We start from the raw sequence: 16,974 nt of genomic DNA on the forward strand, positions 1-16,974 counted from the left end.
AAGAGTATCTGATTTGTTAAGAAGTTCCAGGTTCTTCAGAGAGCAACTGGAACAAGCTCTATTCACCTCCAGTGCAGCCCCCTCCCTGGCCAGAGTTTCCCAGATTTGTCATATTATTTGTTAATTACGGTTACAAATGCCCCTTCTGTTGAACCACTGCAGCATTATAAGGCATGGAACCCTTCTTTTGGAGCCCCCACCCCACCCTTATACTTGAGCCTGATAATTATACTTCTAATTTTGATAACCCTGGGGGAGGGAAAAATGAGGGATCCATTGGTTGCCATGCAGGTGGGGAGAGTGGAGGCATCATTCCCTCTGGCAATCAGAAATGCTTCCACTGATGGAAGCATCAGAAGAGTGAGATGTCCAATTCCTCCCTTGGGCTTCAGAGAGGCAAGGAGCAAGGCAGTGTCTACTTATGCCCATGTCTTACCTCTTTGCAGGCTGCAAGAACCTAGAGCACGGACAGATCCTGAAGGAGCTGATGCAGACGCCGTGTTTCCGAATCAGTGTGGTGCAAGAATCGGACACCGTAGAAATCTGCGGTGCCCTCAAGGTGTGGGAATAACCAGACTACCAGCGGTTTGCTAGCTTCTGCATGGGGTGTGGCTTGCTGCCAAGGGAGGTCTCTGTTGGCACGATGGAATTGCACAGAAGAATGGGAGACCTGTGGCCTTCCAGATGTTGTTGGGTTCCCAACTCCCACGAGCCCCAGCCATCATGGTCAACTGTCAGGTATCATGGGATCTGTAGTCCAGCAACATCTTGAGGGCCTAAGATCCCCCACACCTGGCCTAAAGCTTCTGTTGACCTCCCAAGTTCATACGTACGTGCACACAGAGTCTGTACAACTCTAGATGCAAAGTTATGACTGTTTGGGAAGCCATGCTGCTTCACCAGGGAGCTGGAGCAGGTGGGGGACTTGATGGGAGCTTCTCCAATGAAATGCGCTTTACATTATATGCTTGCTGGAGAGAGGTGGTTTCTATAGAACCCATCTCTGCTGCCATCCTTTCATGGGAGCCATCATTTGTAGCCCTGCTTAGAACACCAAAGGTTGGTCTGTCGACTCCCTGCCTTAAATAGTTGCAAGCCTAGTGCCGGCCAGAGCCTTTTTGGTTATCAACCTATGTTCTTCTTCCTTAGAACATTGTGGCTGTTGGGGCTGGTTTCTGCGACGGGTTGGGCTTTGGAGACAACACCAAGGCAGCGGTAATCCGCCTGGGCCTGATGGAGATGATCGACTTTGCCAAAATCTTCTGCAAGGGCTCCGTCAGTTCTGCCACGTTCCTGGAGAGCTGTGGGGTCGCCGACCTCATCACCACCTGCTATGGGGGCCGTAACCGAAAAGTGGCAGAGGCTTTTGCCAAGACCGGCAAGGTAAGTAAGCATTTGCATAGGGCTCTTTTTAAGGTTGTCAAATATCTCTCAAGGAAAACTCTTACTGTAGTGCAGTAAGACAGTATTTCACAAAGCTTTTAAAATCCCACTTTATGCAGTGCATAGAGTGCTTCAAACATCGGTAATTCAAAATTCTGTAAGGGAGGCCAGTATTATTTTTCTATATTCAATCCGCTTTTTTTCGACACAAAAAGGTGCCAGAACACACCTTCCTCAGAAGACCCACTCCAGAGCCCAAAGAGCATCTCTTCTCCTTGTGATCCAGAAGCTTGTTGAGGGGATGCTCAGGATGAGGTGAAGGGAGCCTTCTGTGCTTCAGCTAAGCACCTTAAAGCGCTCCCCACAAGCACCTCTCTAGCTTGTGTGAGTTGCGGCAGCTCGGGGGCTTGCTCAGGTGAGGTGCAACTTTCCCACACGTCAGCTGTTAGGTGGGAGGCTGAAGAGCTTCAGCAAAGCCAAAGGAATGTGACCTGTTCTATTTATTTTTTTAAAGATTTTTATTAAAGTTTTCAAAAAGTTACAAAAAGAAAAAAGAAAAAGAAAAAATGCAAAGTAAAAACAGTTAAAAACAATTCAATCTTTCCATATCTTATCTTTCATTTGCTTGTTCCCCAGACCTCCTCGCACCTCCCTTTATTGTATCCAGTTCAATTAGTTGGTTCAGCAAATCCTTTCCCTCTTTGTTTTTATCCTAATCTTTAATCTTAATATATTATAACTTTAAATTATCACCTGTTAACAAACCATACTTGCATATTGTGTGTAGAGGAGAGGTTTGGTTTAGGCTGGCCTTGTTCGATACTGTCACCTCTCTACAGCTAGGCATACTGGCCTGGCCAGTATCAGAGTTGTTTTTTAAACAACAACAACAATCAAGCAATATATAAATTTCAGGAAATAATAAATAAATATGATGTTTTCATCTCCAGCAGGGATATCTTACACATTCTTAGAACATTTAAACTGGCTTTGTACTTCAGCCGCTGCCATGGCTTCTCCCAGGGGCGGGTGGCGCCGTGGTCTAAACCACTGAGCCTCTTGGGCTTGCCGACCAGAAGGTTGGTGGTTCGAATCCACGCGACGGGGTGAGCTCCCGTTGCTCTGTCCCAGCTCCTGCCAACCTAGCATTTCAAAAGCACACCAGTGCAAGTAGATAAATAGGTGCCACTGTGGCAGGAAGGTAAACGGTGTTTCCGTGCACTCTGGCGTCCGTCACGGTGTTCCATTACGTCAGAAGCGATTTAGTCATGCTGGCCACATGACCCGGAAAGCTGTCTGTGGTCAAACACTGGCTCCCTCGGTCTGAAAGTGAGATGAGCACCGCAACCCCATAGTCACCTCTGACTGGACTTAACCGTCCAGGGGTCCTTTACCTTTTACCTGTGACTTCTCCCAAGGAGTCATGGGATGTGTAGTTGGTAAAGATGCCAAAAAGTCTGTTAGATCCCTGCTACAGATATGCACACACCTTGCTGAACTGGTGTTCAGGGATGAGAAACCTGTGGCCCTCCAGCTGTTGGTTGGACTACAACTTCCATCATCCCTGACCACCAGCCATGATACCTGGAGCTGATGGGAGTCAAGTAACATCTTGAGGACCATAGTTTTCCCATCCCTGGTTTGCAGGTTCCCCAGGGCAGAGAGTCCAGCATCTGAATCTCTTTAACTCTGTGCGGCATAAGATATGTCCAAGGAGAAGCGCAGAGAAGGATGTCCTTCTCTGGATCAACCTTCTAGGATTCGCCCAACTTGGGGAGGAAGGCCATGCCATGCAGCCACTCATACTTGGAGATCTGTCTTGCATCTTGCAGTCTATCGAGCAACTAGAGAAGGAGATGCTCAATGGGCAGAAGCTGCAGGGCCCTCAGACATCAGCAGAGCTGAACCACATCCTCAAGAGCAAGAATCTGGCCGACAAGTGAGTCCCGTGTGACCTTTCTTTCCTGTTTTGCTTGCCATCAATATGTATGCTGCACTGGCACCCATTGGATTGGTGTAACAATCAGCGATGGGCTTGTTTCTAGGGCTGTATGCAAATTCTTGGATTGGTTGATGAACTGATTACTCAATCCACCAATTCAATAAATTTGCATGTTACCAAAATCTAAGTGTGGGAGGTCTATTTCGAGATAATAAAGAAAATGTGAGTTAACTGACTATTTAATAAACAAAAGCAACCACTTGTGACTGGAAGTACCAGCTTTAATTTTCGTCTCTTTTGTTTCTTGCAGTGGCCCTTAAACCCTCATCAATTAAAACTGGCTGTATACAAATAAAACTCTACTCAGAAGTAAGTCCCACTGAGTTCAGAGGGGCTTGCTTTCAGTTAAGTGTGTGAAGGACTGCAGCCTGAAGCTCACCACCCTATTTATTTGCACTTCCAGAAGTACAGGGCAACAACACACCCCTAAGGCCTCATGAAATTCCATATTTTATTTACAGGCAAATTGCTGGTCCCTCCAATGCTCTTCCTAGTGTCACAGCAGGTTTCTCAAACTCGCCCTTTTGCAAGTTTTCCTTTTCTTAGCAAGCTTTGCTACCTGTGTGGGAGTTAAATCTCATTTACTGTCTTTTCTCCCCACTGCAGATTCCCACTTTTCACTGCTGTCTACGAGATCTGCTACACTGGCAAGCCTGTCTCCGACTTCATCAAGTGCCTGCAAAACCATCCTCAGCACTTTTGATGGGCTTCCAGTCTCGCTCCTACAAAGGAAGGGGTTTGGGAGGACTTCCTGTTTCCCCACTGCCATCCCAACACAAGAAGAGGGACCCAACACAGAGCACAGGGCAAACAAGGGAGGACTCATCAAAGAATCATAGAATAGTGGAGTTGGAAGGGACACCAAGAGTCGTCTAGTCCAAACCCCAGCAATGCAGGAAACACAGCTACATAATCCCTGACAGATGGCCGTCCAACCTCTGTTTAAAAACCTCCAGTGAAGGAGAGTCCAGCACCTTTTGAGGTGGTCCGTCCCACTGTCAAAACAACTCTAACCACCATGGAGGTACTGGATCAACTCTTTTGCCAGGGAGTTTCTGCCATTTACCAATCTCACCTTAAATGGACAAAAGTTGCCTATGTTGAGTCAGTCTCTTGTTTTGCTCTTCTTAGATTCCAGAGCATCCCGCTTCTCGGCACACATAGCAGGCAAAGCTTTGGCTTTTATCTTTTTTCTTGAGGAGAGAGAGAGAGAATTTCTTCTGCCTCTTCTCTGTCACATTTCTCCGACTTGATTTTGACTTCTCTGGGTTCAGGCTTGAACCCTGCCGGTTTTGACTGCCTTAAGGGCTTGTTGAAAGTCAGTAATTGGGAGAAGGGACAGGAAGGAAATTCCGATTACAGGTAAACCACCAATTATGCACGTTCAATATGTGTGTGGCTGTGCATACATGCATCGCTTCAAACCCAGAAGTTACCTGAAAACAATCACGAAAAGGGGACGATCAGGGTGTCTGCAGGCTTCTTCAAATATACGCAATTTCACTTAAATGAACGGTGCCTCGGAACGTAACCCCTGCGTAAATGGGGGGTTGCCTGTATTATTATTTTTTTCTCCATGCCTGGAAGGCAAGGAACCCCAGGCATGATTTAAAAATAGCTGCTAGGGTTCTCTCCCCAGACAAGGCTTGACCTCAGCATCCCTGGTATCCATGGGAATGGGAACTGTAGCCCTGAATGTGAATATTTGTCTTTTTGAAAAACAAATATTAAAGTGAGAAACAAGAAATAATACAGATTAGTTGTTTATCATTCTTCAAAGACCTGGCTGAACTTCACAGCACGCTATGGAAGGGGGAAGGGGGGGATTTCATAGAAATATAGAACTCTAAAGTTGGAAGGGACCACACCGATCGTCCAACCCCTGCAATGCAGTAATCTACTGACTGAGCTATCCTGCCAGGACAAAGGTACGGATGATTATGAGAACAGAAGCAGCATGTTAGGAATATTCTGGGTATGTGGTTTTGGGGTGGCTTTGGCATCTTGGCCAGAATAATTCTTCAGTTTTAGGGCGCTGAGGATGGATGGGGTGAAGCAAACTCTGCTCATTTCACAAGGCACTTGCTTTCCCAGTGCTGCAGCTGAGTTGCCCTCCTCATTTTGGAGTGACCTTTCCAGCCCTTCCCAACCCCCAACCCCACCCTCCAGCAACTTAATCTGCTGAAGTGGCAGGAGTCGCTGTGCCTTTTATTAGATGCTCAGAATCACTGGACACCCTGTGACCTTTCTATTCAGACAGCCCCCAAAAAATTAAATTAAAGATAAATAAATTGGAAAGATGGGAGAGGACCCTATTTCCCACTCCCCAAATCAAAGGTGACACTGGCTCTGGGCCTTTTAGTTCAGGAGTCAGCAAACTTTTTCAGCAGGGGGCTGGTCCACTGTCCCTCAGACCTTGTGGGGGGCCAGGCTATATTTTGGAGGGGGGAAATGAAAGAATTCCTATGCCCCACAAATAACCCAGAGATGTATTTTAAATAAAAGGGCACATTCTACTCATGTAAACATTCTGATTCCCGGACCGTCCGCGGGCCAGATTGAGAAGGCGATTGGGCCGGAACCGGCCCCCGGGCATTCGTTTGCCTACCCATGGTTTATTCTCTACTGGGGGAGATGGGAGGGATCCGCAAATATCAATACCTGCACCCTTCTCCAGGAAGCATTATCCATCTTCTCATATATCAGCTTCCCTTCCTCTTCAAAAAGAAGTTCCAGCCATTTGGTGGCTCATCACCTCTGCTCTCTCGATTCCACAATCAATGCATTTTAACTCGGGATGCAACTCTTTCTGCCAGCTGCCTAATGCACTATCAAGGAGACACACATCACACATCTTTAAATTCCAGCCCCGGGAGGAGACCAGGGAGCATTCGTGCGACACACCTACACACTAACATGTCACGACACACTGTTTGGAAACTCTGCTCTAAGGCCAACTCATAAGCAGACCCCACGTGCTCCATGGAAGTACACCTGGCTGTTCCTAGACTGAAAGGGGCCATTTAGGAGAATCAGCAACTCTGTCTGGATGCTGAACATTTTCCAGACCGACATAAGGCCCTGGATGGGTTTAGCTCAGCTAACAGTACCTACAAACCAATACCACTAATGTGCTACTTGCTCTGCAGCATTCAAATTTCCAGCACCATCTACTGTGTAACTTGGCAATGTTAGCAGAATATTGCTTAAATTCAGAATGCACACAACCTTCCTCAGTAAAGCAAGGTGTAAGAAACAGGCAAACTTCACACCACCCCAACCTCCAAGTAGTGCAAGATTCCAGGGTTTGGTTTCCTTGGAATGAGGGACCGCGGAGACCGTAGTGTCTTTATGATATATGACTTATTTACGCATATATGCAACCTGAGCCTACAATGGACAAGATCGCAGCATTAACATCACGAGAGTGTATTGTTCCTCCCATAAAGGTACAGGTGTCCTGTCTCTCTTTTGCATGTGGTTACCCCTAACCTTTAGTGGGTCCCCGTTGTACTATCAAGTAGAAGAAAGTAATCCTGATATGGCAGAGAACTCGCATTCACTTGGTAGAAACTGTGTATAGCTTGAAACTGGGTGAGCTGCTCTTTGAAAGTCTCCTAGGTCTACATGGCACTCTCCCTGCCCTTTGCAGTTGCTATAAAAAGGTCTCCCCTTTGCCATTTGGAGTTATGTTCTGCCAGCACAGCAGCCTGTTAAGGGCTGTTCTCAGTTTTAAGAAGGGACAGGCCCAGTGTAAGTGAAGGTATACTATTTACTGGGGTTTGCTGGTACAGAGGCTTGGCACAGGGGTGGACTTTGGTAATATGGTGCCCTGAGTGAGGATGAAATCTGGTGCCTGCCCTGCCAATATTTCTTATTTTCACAAAAAAATAATTTTGGTGCAGTTGCATTATTATGGATCTTCTCAACAGAATCATAGAATTGTAGAGTTGGAAGGGACTCTGTGAATCATCTAGTCCAACCCCTGGCAATGCAGAAATATTCAACTGTCCCTTACGGGGATCGAACCCATGACCTTGGTATGATCAGCGCCATGCTCTAACCAACTACGCTATCCAGTTATTATTCTTTTGTGCCCCTTTGGCTTGGCTTAATGTGTGGGGGAACCGCCTGCATCATCCTAAATCTGGTGCTACTTGGAACAGCTGAGAATACCCTATTCTCCTCTGAGGAGCAGACAACTTTCACCATGTGTTGTCTCACATAATAACGACACAACTCGCCATGCCTGCAATGAACTCGGCTACAACATGACACTTATTTGGCAAGCGCGAACACTGATGCAGAAGACAAAGCCAAGAAGATAAAATTTGGCTCCTGCTAGACTCCTTCACTATTTCTATGGTGGAAAAGAAATAGAAAACACTTCTTTAAAAAAATGAAAGCCATGCTGGGAAAGACACAAAGGTACAATCAGAAACTAAGATTAGATACAGTGGTACCTCAGGTTAAATACTTAATTCGTTCTGGAGGTCCGTTCTTAACCTGAAACTGTTCTTAACCTGAAGCACCACTTTAGCTAATGGGGCCTCCTGCTGCTGCTGCGCCGCCGAAGCACAATTTCTGTTCTCATCCTGAAGCAAAGTTCTTAACCCGAGGTAATATTTCTGGGTTTGTAACCCGAAGCGTATGTAACCCAAGGTACCATTGTAGACACCTCCAGGCTATTATTATTTTTTAATTATGGGCATACTCTGCCACATGCCATTGACTGCAACATGCTGCGCATTACCCAGCAAGATGGGTGGGGTATAAATAATAAAATTATTATTATTATTATTATTACAGATCATGGACACATCATTCTGCTTTATCAGTGGTTCTGTGACACCTTCCCACTCTTAGCTCGCTATAGCACAACAAAAGCATCCCCCCTCCAAAAAATCAAGAGGAAAAATTGTGGTATGCAAAGTTATAGGATTTCAACAGGAAGCTACAGGACACGCCCTGATTAGAAAGGATGCAACAGGCCAGCCCTGAAACATTTGCACTATTATATATAATCACATAGAAACAATCCAATACTGTCATGGCAAATCAAAATGCATGCACCATAAAAAAGAAGAAGTCTGGAAGCCCCTCACCCAAAGTGGTAAAGAGAGAACTACTCTGAGCACAGTTAGAAATTCCAGACTGCCAACGTGAAATCCCCTTTAAAATCCCAGGGTAGTTTTTCCTTGATAACAGTGGTTGTTGTGTGACTGGGGAGTTGGTACACAAGAACACAAAGCACCAGCTCCTAATTACTAGTGCAATTGGCTGGTTTGCAAGCTTTAGTTAAGTACTCCCAACAACAGCCCTAAGCATGTTTACCTGAGAGTAAAGTCTACTGACTATGGGATTTGCTTCCAAGTAAACATACATGAAGGGACGCTGGTGGCGCTGTGCCGATCAGACAGTTGGTGGTTCGAATCCCCGCAACAGGGTGAGCTCCCGTTGCTCAGTCCCAGCTCCTGCCAACCTAGCAGTTCGAAAGCACGTCAAAGTGCAAGTAGATAAATAGGTACCGCTCTGTCAGGAAGGTAAACGGCATTTCCGTGCACTGCTCTGGTTTCGCCAGAAGCGGCTTAGTCATGCTTGCCACATGACCCGGAAAAACTGTTTGCGGACAAACGTCGGCTCCCTTGGCCAGTAAAGTGAGATGAGCGCCGCAACCGCAGAGTCGTTCACGACTGGACTTAACTGTCAGGGATCCTTTACCTTTACCTTTTTAAACATACATGGGCTCAGGCTAAACAGGGGCACCAGATTTGGGTAGCTGAGGCAAAGTATGCAGAAGTCTTCTCTCCTCCCCTAAGTCCTTTCTTAACCCACCCAAGGGCTACGCTTGGTCAGCTGCCAGAGCAGCCTTTCCTCTCAGCCACCTACAGATCTTGAGACATATCAAGTAGCCCTGTGCTGGCAAGGTCAGCAACATTTTAGGGTAACTATAAATAGCAGCTCTAGAGCTGGCAGCCCAGGCCAGCAGAGTTTTAACTATTGCACCTCTCCATCATAACAAGGTTCTCCACTCCCGCAAGAGCAAATCAGCTCAAATCTTTATGTGGGGGAGGTATCACCTAAACTGAAAAAAGAGTTGTGGGCACCCCTGGAAGAGGGCTTGTACATCTGCTTTCCTAGAATAGTTTAGCAGGAAAGTGTATGATTTTTGTTGTGGTCTGCTAATGCTGCTTTTTAAGTTAGCCGCTGAGTGTTTTGGGAGTTTATCCTTTTAATGTGTGATGTTTTAGTATGTTTTTATATATGTTGGACGCCGCCCAGAGTGGCTGGTGCAACCTAGTCAGGTAGGTGGGGTACTGTTATTATTATTACAGTGGTACCTTGGGTTACATACGCTTCAGGTTACATACGCTTCAGGTTACAGACTCCGCTAAACCAGAAATAGTACCTCAGGTTAAGAACTTTGCTTCAGGATGAGAACAGAAATTGTGCTGCAGCAGGAGGCCCCATTAGCTAAAGTATAAAAGACTTCAGTCTTTTATAATTGGGATCCAAATCAATTTTCTTCCTTCCCATAGTGTTCTGAAATATGCTGGTTTTGCAATTACAGTCGTACCTTTTTTGCGACCGGGATCCGTTCCAGAGCCACAGCCGCTAGACGATAAGGACGCAGGGCAAAGCGCCGCGTCTGTGCACGCACGCGGAGCAGTTTGCGCTTCTGCGCATGAGCAAAGTGCAATTTAGCGCTTCTGCGCATGTGCGAGCGGCAAACCTGGAAGTAACCCGTTCCGGTAATTCCGGATTTGCTGCGGACATTCGCCGGAATGGATGCTAGACGAGGCGGACGTTCGCGGAGGTATTACTGTACTAAGATGCAGTAAGTATTTTTAGCCTCTCTTTGCTTAAATGGTTCTTAAAACTTTATTTCTATTTAGCTTTGACTATTATTACTAAAGTGCTTTGAACGAATTTTACTTCACATAGGCCTAATAAGATATTTGGGCTACACTGTGTCCATATACAACTAGGTTTGCTGCTTCCATTAGAGATATGTTAAATCTACATTAATAATATTTTTTCCCAAGTACTCGAAAGTTTTTCTTGCAGCAACCCTTTCCAGGGTATGGTCTAAGGGCACATGATGCAGTCACGCTTGCAGAAGCATAGCGAGTCTCTAGACACGGTTCAGGCAGCTCACCAAAGGAGGAAGAGCCACACAGAAACTACACGTCCCAGTATGCACCGCGGTGTCAAGACATCCTTTTAACTGCCCAAGATGGGCGGGGGGGGGGAGAATCTAGAAAACTGAAAACACGTGAAGTGGAGCACTAGACTACTAACATGTAGACTCGCATACAGAACTCAGTTTCTGAGTTCATTTGGACACCATTTTTAGGGGGAACCTAAACAGAAGTGGAGAAATGCAAGGCTTTAGCCTATTATTGAGCAGCAGCTAATTGCCCACCCTGCTAGTAGGAAAAGATGGGAATTTACGATTAGATGTATTTGTTTTGTGTGGGGAAAGTGCGACTGACTGTTTGATTACAGTATCAGTGTCATGGAATTCTACTGAATATTGATCCGGAGCAGAACTCCAACGTATAAAATTAAACTTAATTGCAACCTTTAATTAAAAACTTAAACATGTTGCAGGATTCCCCAAAAATAGACCAGAGGCAATTAATATTTCATCCAGCAGAGCTGTACTGCTACTGAAGGCAAATGGCCACAAATCCAATACATTCTGGAATGGCACTGACCTTAAGAAATCCAGTTGCAGCAGACTTAATTTAAACTTACAGTAACTTATAGTAAGTCTAAACATTAACATTATATATAGCACACCCAGGACCGGATTTAGGTTTGATGAGGCCCTAAGCTACTGAAGGTAATGAGGCCCTTTATATGTCCAGCTATGCTTTGTCAACAACAAATTGTTGCTGTTTTTAGTGTTGAATATATGCTATTCGTGGGTGGCGCTGTGGGTTAAACAAGAGCCTAGGACTTGCCGATCAGAAGATCGGCGGTTCGAATCCCCGTGATGGGGTGAGATCCTGCTGCTTGGTCCCTGCTCCTGCCAACCTAGCAGTTCAAAAGCACGAAGTGCAAGTAGATAAATAGGTACCGCTCTGGCGGGAAGGTAAACGGCGTTTCCATGCTCTGGTTCACCAGAAGCAGCTTAGTCATGCTGGCCACATGATCCGGAAGCTGTACGCCGGCTCCCTTGGCCAATAAAGCGAGATGAGCACCACAACCCTAGAGTCAGCCACGACTGGACCTAATGATCAGGGGTCCCTTTACCCTTATATGCTATATGGTAATTTATGTACCTAATAGGTATCTAAAGTCATTTGCACATAACAAATAGGAGCCTAAACAACACAAAACACTGTTGCTGTATGTAGGTTTTACTTTACTTGTTTTTGATCTTATATTTTGGAAATGTACATCCAGGGGCTTTTTTCCTTTAAATTTTTTTGGGGCCCCCAAGAGAGTGGGGCCGTAAACTATAGCTTGTTTAGCTTATACGTAAATCCAGCACTGAGTCCACACCAGAAGGAAGCTAGAAAGAGAAAATGAAACCCAGGCTCCTCCTGGCCCTACTTACGGTATATAGTCAGCATGACCTCAACAGAAAAGTTAACGGATGAGGGTTGTGGGGTTGTTGTTTTTTACAAACGTTGTTTTAAACATCCTTTTCCATTTGTTAGCTATCATTTCCCAGGATGAATTTTTGGTTTTTCACCATTTGAAATGCCTCCACGTGCGCCTTAACTGGAACCCAGGTGGCGGCGGCACAAAGCTGATTTGTAGTTGTTGTTGTTTAGTCGTTTAGTCGTGTCCGACTCTTCGTTACCCCATGGACCAGAGCACGCCAGGCATTCCTGTCTTCCACTGCCTCCCGCAGTTTGGTCAAACTCATGCTGGTAGCTTCGAGAACACTGTCCAACCATCTCGCCCTCTGTCGTCCCCTTCTCCTTGTGCCCTCCATCTTTCCCAACATCAGGGTCTTTTCCAGGGAGTCTTCTCTCCTCATGAGGTGGCCAAAGTATTGGAGCCTCAGTTTCACGATCTGTCCTTCCAGTGAGCACTCAGGGCTGATTTCCTTAAGAATGGATCGGTTTGATCTTCTTCTGGTCCATGGGACTCTCAAGAGTCTCCTCCAGCACCATAATTCAAAAGCATCAATTCTTCGGCGATCAGCCTTCTTTATGGTCCAGCTCTCACTTCCATACATCACTACTGGGAAAACCATAGCTTTAACTATACGGACCTTTGTTGGCAAGGTGATGTCTCTGCTTTTTAAGACGCTGTCTAGGTTTGTCATTGCTTTTCTCCCAAGAAGCAGGCGTCTTTTAATTTCGTGACTGCTGTCACCATCTGCAGTGATCATGGAGCCCAAGAAAGTCAAATCTCTCACTGCCTCCATTTCCTCCCCTTCTATTTGCCAGGAGGTGATGGGCCCAGTGGCCATGATCTTCGTTTTTTTGATATTGAGCTTCAGACCATATTTTGCGCTTTCTTCTTCCACCCTCATTAAAAGGTTCTTTAATTCCAAAGCGGATTACCTGAGCGGAATCCTCTTGCATGCAAGTTTTGGACGACGATGCTATACCCAACTAAGGGCCGAGGGGACTACACTGCAGGGCTGCCACGGCCTTCACCCACGCAGTCGCATTGGCACACGCGGTTCAAACCCCTAAAGCAGAAACGGCTTCCACACGAAAGAAGCTTCAAAGAGGTTTTTTTTTAATTTTGTGTTTTCTGCTAACTTCGGGGCTCTTTTTGTGGCAGGTACAGCCACCTCCAAAGGCCACCCCACCCCAAAAAATAACATTGGGAACAGCCGTATGTCAAAGGTGCTGGGAATTGTAGCCAAACCTACCGTTCCTGCAAACTTCTGAGGGGAACCCAACCTTTTCTCAATGCATTGGGTGGGTGCCGCTCGGCCGCCGCCATCTCCGCTCTTCTGCCTCCCTCAGTGCGCCAAAACGGACACGGGCGTTTCCCGCCACGGAACACCGGACTCGCGACTCTTGCCTTTTTCCCAGCTCTATGTCGACGCGCCGCGGCTGGTCTTGCGGGCGGGAGGGGCGAGAGGCGGGGAGCGGTCGATCCGGAAACCGCGCCTTTCGCGCGTGCGCCAAAACCCCGGAAGTGAACCCTCGCCAGCTGCGCGCGCAAGCAAGGCAGCTGAAGGAGAGGTTTTTTTCGCGACTGCGCCAGGCGGCGGTGAATCGAGTGAGTGCTTGGGGCAGGCGTTATATTGTTTTTATTAACTTGTCAGGGCTTAGGGAGGGATGGCATTTTTATTTTATTTTTATAGATAGCGGTAAGAGACTGGCTTGCGGGGGGTTGGACTAGATGACCTTTGGGGGCCCCTTCGAACTCTATGGACGAAAACCAACTTAGTAGAGCTGATGAGACGCTGTTAGCTGGGGCTAAACAGGCGGAGGTGCAGCCGGGGCCACTCTTTCCCTGAGGGACAGGGTTGCCTCCTGGCCTGTATAATGCAGGATTGTCCCCATATTTCGGGGTCAGATCCTACGTCCTGTATTGAGACCGCTTTGTCCTGTCTTTCAGGTCGTCTCCCTCTCTGCCAAGTTAGGGGGTCGTCTCCAAATGCGTGTGTTTGGAAAGCTGTGTGAAAGGTCGCCGATTTAAGCTCGGGGTGGCAGATTGACAAATTCCAATGTGTGAACGTGCGCGCGCGTACGCGACACACACTCCAGAGGGGTCATCCCGTTATTAGGCTGTAACGGGTTGCTTTATTGCATGGGTAGGCAAACTAAGGCCTGCTGGGTGGATTTTTAATCTAATCCAGCAGTTTTTCCCTCAAGGATTGTCCCCTCACACACACACACACACACACACCCGGCTAAAGCAGGTTGTGAACCCTTTGGCCAGGGAATCTACCAGTTCACTTGATATTCAGCAGATACTAAATGCATTTTGTTAGAGTAGTCAGGGTGGTAGCTACACTTGCTCCCCACACATTATACTTTGCATATCTTTCAGAGGTTACAGCATGGGTAGGCAAACTAAGGCCTAGGGGCTGGATCCGGCCCAATCGCCTTCTTAATGCAGCCAGCAGACGGTCCGGGAATCAGCATGTTTTTACATGAGTAGAATGTTTCCATTTATTTAAAATGCATCTCTGGGTTATTTGTGGGGTGTAAGTAAAATTGCAGATATTGGGAATACCATTGAAACACCCTCTAAACTGTGGAAACCATTGAAAACCCCTTTTTTTAAAAAGCAGCAGCATTTATCAGACTCCCTCCAAACCTCTTTGCTCAAACTCCCACAGGCCTCAAAGGTCAGTACAAAGGCTCCTGGGATTGCACTTGCAAAAGTTTGTAGGATCGCTAGATGCCATTTTCACCTTTTTTGGGAGGCCATTCTTGCCTCTTTAAGTGCCACTTTTGGGTTCACAGCAATGTGCGAGTGTGCAGTCACACGTGACTCAAATGCACGTAAATGGTGAGTTGCCTGTAGTCTCTTGTGCCTCCACCTAGTCCCCAAATCTTTACACAATTATCCATTTCATTCCTAGTCCCAGCAGTTATCTCCTTCAAGTCTTTTGAGAATATACGTACCTGGCATTAGGTTCTTCCTGAGCCTCTTCTTACCAAGCACACAGGAGTAAACCATACATGCCTAGTATGAATTATATGTCAACTGAAAAAACCCAAGGAGGGAAATAGGAGCTTGGATATATCTTCTCCCCATCACCACCACCACGGTTTCCCCCAAAACAATTTCACTCTTTAGATACTGAAAAGCCTTGATTACATTGCTAAAGAGGACACAGGTGGCGCTGTAGTCTAAACCACAGAGCCTAGGGCTTGCCGATCAGAAGGTCAGCGGTTTGAATCCCCGTGACGGGATGAGCTCCCGTTATTCGATCCTAGGTCCTGCCCACCTAGCAGTTCAAAAGCACGTCAAAGTGCAAGTAGATAAATAGGTACCGCTCTGGCGGGAAGGTAAATGGCGTTTCCGTGCGCTGCTTTGGTTTTGCCAGAAGCAGCTTAGTCATGCTGGTCACATGACCCGGAAGCGGTCTGTGGACAAACGCCAGCTCCCTCGGCCTATAGAATGAGATGAGCACGCAACCCCAGTCATCCACAACTGGACCTAAAAGTCAGGGTACCTTTACCTTTACCATTACTAAAATGTGCTTTTCTGTTCAATTCCTTCCTTTGATTGTACCTCAGGTACAATGGAAATGATCAAATGAGTTATTATTAATAATAATTTATTATTTGTACCCCACCCATCTGGCTGAGTTTCCCCAGCCACTCTGGGCAGCTTCCAACAAAGATTAAAAATACATTAAAATGTCACACATTAAAAACTTCTCTGAATACTAACCTCCCTTTGCTTTCTTCACAGCAATAATGGCTTCTGCAAAGCGGCTGGCTGACTTTGGCTATAAAGCATTCTCTGGGTCCATGATGCTCCTTACCTTGTATGGTGGCTACCTCTGTAGTGTCAGAGTATATCGCTATTTCCAGAGGAGGAATTTGCTGAAGCAGCTTGAGCAGCAGGAAATAAATGCAGCAGTTAAGGACTGAACACTGTCCTGTTGTCTGACATAGGATGCTTAATGAATACAAGACTGGTGTGCTGCAATAAAAACTCATTTCAGAAAATGCAGCCCTGGAATCTGCCATGAAGAATCATCACTAATTCAGGGTGTGATGCATAAAAGGATGGAAACACCTATGCAATTCAGCAGTAATTGAATGTTTCATATGTGGCTTGCTTTTGTAAATATACACTGCTAGCAGCATCTAACTATAAAAGATGTGTTCACAGAATTGTTTCCCTCTTTATTTTTACATCCTCCTGTCCATTTAAAGAAGGAAAACAATATGAGGATAAACACAGTTTGCCACAGGATTCCTCTGGCTGAGCCTACAAGTTTGCAAATGATTTGCGGGTGGGTGTTGTGGTACTTCATCTATTTCCATTTACTAATTTCCTGCTCCAAGTTTTAAAGCAAAGGCGCATCTCACTGTCTTTACATCTGGGTCAACAAGTGTTTCCATGTGGGAATAAATCATGTCGCCTTGACATACATATTCTGATAAAGACATGTGAAAATAGAAAATCTGACACAATTGCGGATGTGAGGATTGCCAAATAGAAACCTTGCCAAAAGCAAAATAATCTTGAATGTGATGTTGCATTCTCTGATCCTACTTCAGCAAATGAGAAGTCTGCCCTTCGGTTATTGCAAATCCAATTATACCATCTGCTGTGCAACTGTCTGGCCACTGTCTTTTCATTTCTAAATAATAATAAACAAAAGCAAGAAAGAGTTCATGAAGAACAAATTAGGCAAGAAATAAAATTCTCATTACCACAGGCTGGATTAGGATGGCTTCATTCCACCTGCTGTAAAGTAAGATTGTATCAAGGTATGGTGAAATGGTGTGTCAGACAGCATGGCTCCAGGGTAGCTATAGTTTAGCAGACACTACTAATTACAAAGCATATAGGGCCAAGGGAGGAATATGTCGGAGCCTCCGTACGACTGAGCTGTGAAGGCTACTCTGGCGGTGATTAACGACCTAAGCCTTTGAATCAGACTTCAGGCACGCTCCCCATTACGCAGAGTA

General features: G+C 46.1%; 2 protein-coding genes and 1 long non-coding RNA gene across 4 annotated transcripts in view; 2 read left to right on the forward strand and 1 right to left on the reverse strand.

Annotated features, from left to right (window-relative positions):
* GPD1 (glycerol-3-phosphate dehydrogenase 1) overlaps positions 1–5,137 on the forward strand; it is a 19,289-nt gene extending 14,152 nt beyond the window's left edge. For both annotated transcript variants that reach the window (XM_053375087.1, XM_053375086.1), the window contains exons 5-8: positions 447–559; positions 1,150–1,383; positions 3,216–3,322; positions 3,992–5,137. In XM_053375087.1, coding sequence (XP_053231062.1) covers positions 447–559; positions 1,150–1,383; positions 3,216–3,322; positions 3,992–4,088 — 551 coding nt within the window. In that variant the 3' untranslated portion in view covers positions 4,089–5,137. The remainder of the gene's footprint in view (positions 1–446; positions 560–1,149; positions 1,384–3,215; positions 3,323–3,991) is intronic.
* LOC128407113 (uncharacterized) overlaps positions 1–13,492 on the reverse strand; it is a 16,048-nt gene extending 2,556 nt beyond the window's left edge. Inside the window, exon 1 of the long non-coding RNA XR_008328720.1 lies at positions 13,264–13,492. This is a non-coding gene — a long non-coding RNA (uncharacterized LOC128407113). The remainder of the gene's footprint in view (positions 1–13,263) is intronic.
* On the forward strand, positions 13,470–16,170 carry LOC128407111 (cytochrome c oxidase assembly protein COX14). The gene is made up of 2 exons (XM_053375092.1): positions 13,470–13,588; positions 15,743–16,170. Exon 2 carries the CDS (start codon positions 15,748–15,750, stop codon positions 15,922–15,924), a length of 177 nt encoding a protein of 58 aa, XP_053231067.1. The 5' UTR covers positions 13,470–13,588; positions 15,743–15,747; the 3' UTR covers positions 15,925–16,170.
* The last annotated feature ends 804 nt before the right edge of the window (positions 16,171–16,974 follow it).

The sequence above is a fragment of the Podarcis raffonei genome, chromosome 2 (genome assembly GCF_027172205.1).
Source record: "Podarcis raffonei isolate rPodRaf1 chromosome 2, rPodRaf1.pri, whole genome shotgun sequence".
In the NCBI taxonomy this organism is placed as follows: Eukaryota; Metazoa; Chordata; class Lepidosauria; order Squamata; family Lacertidae; genus Podarcis; species Podarcis raffonei.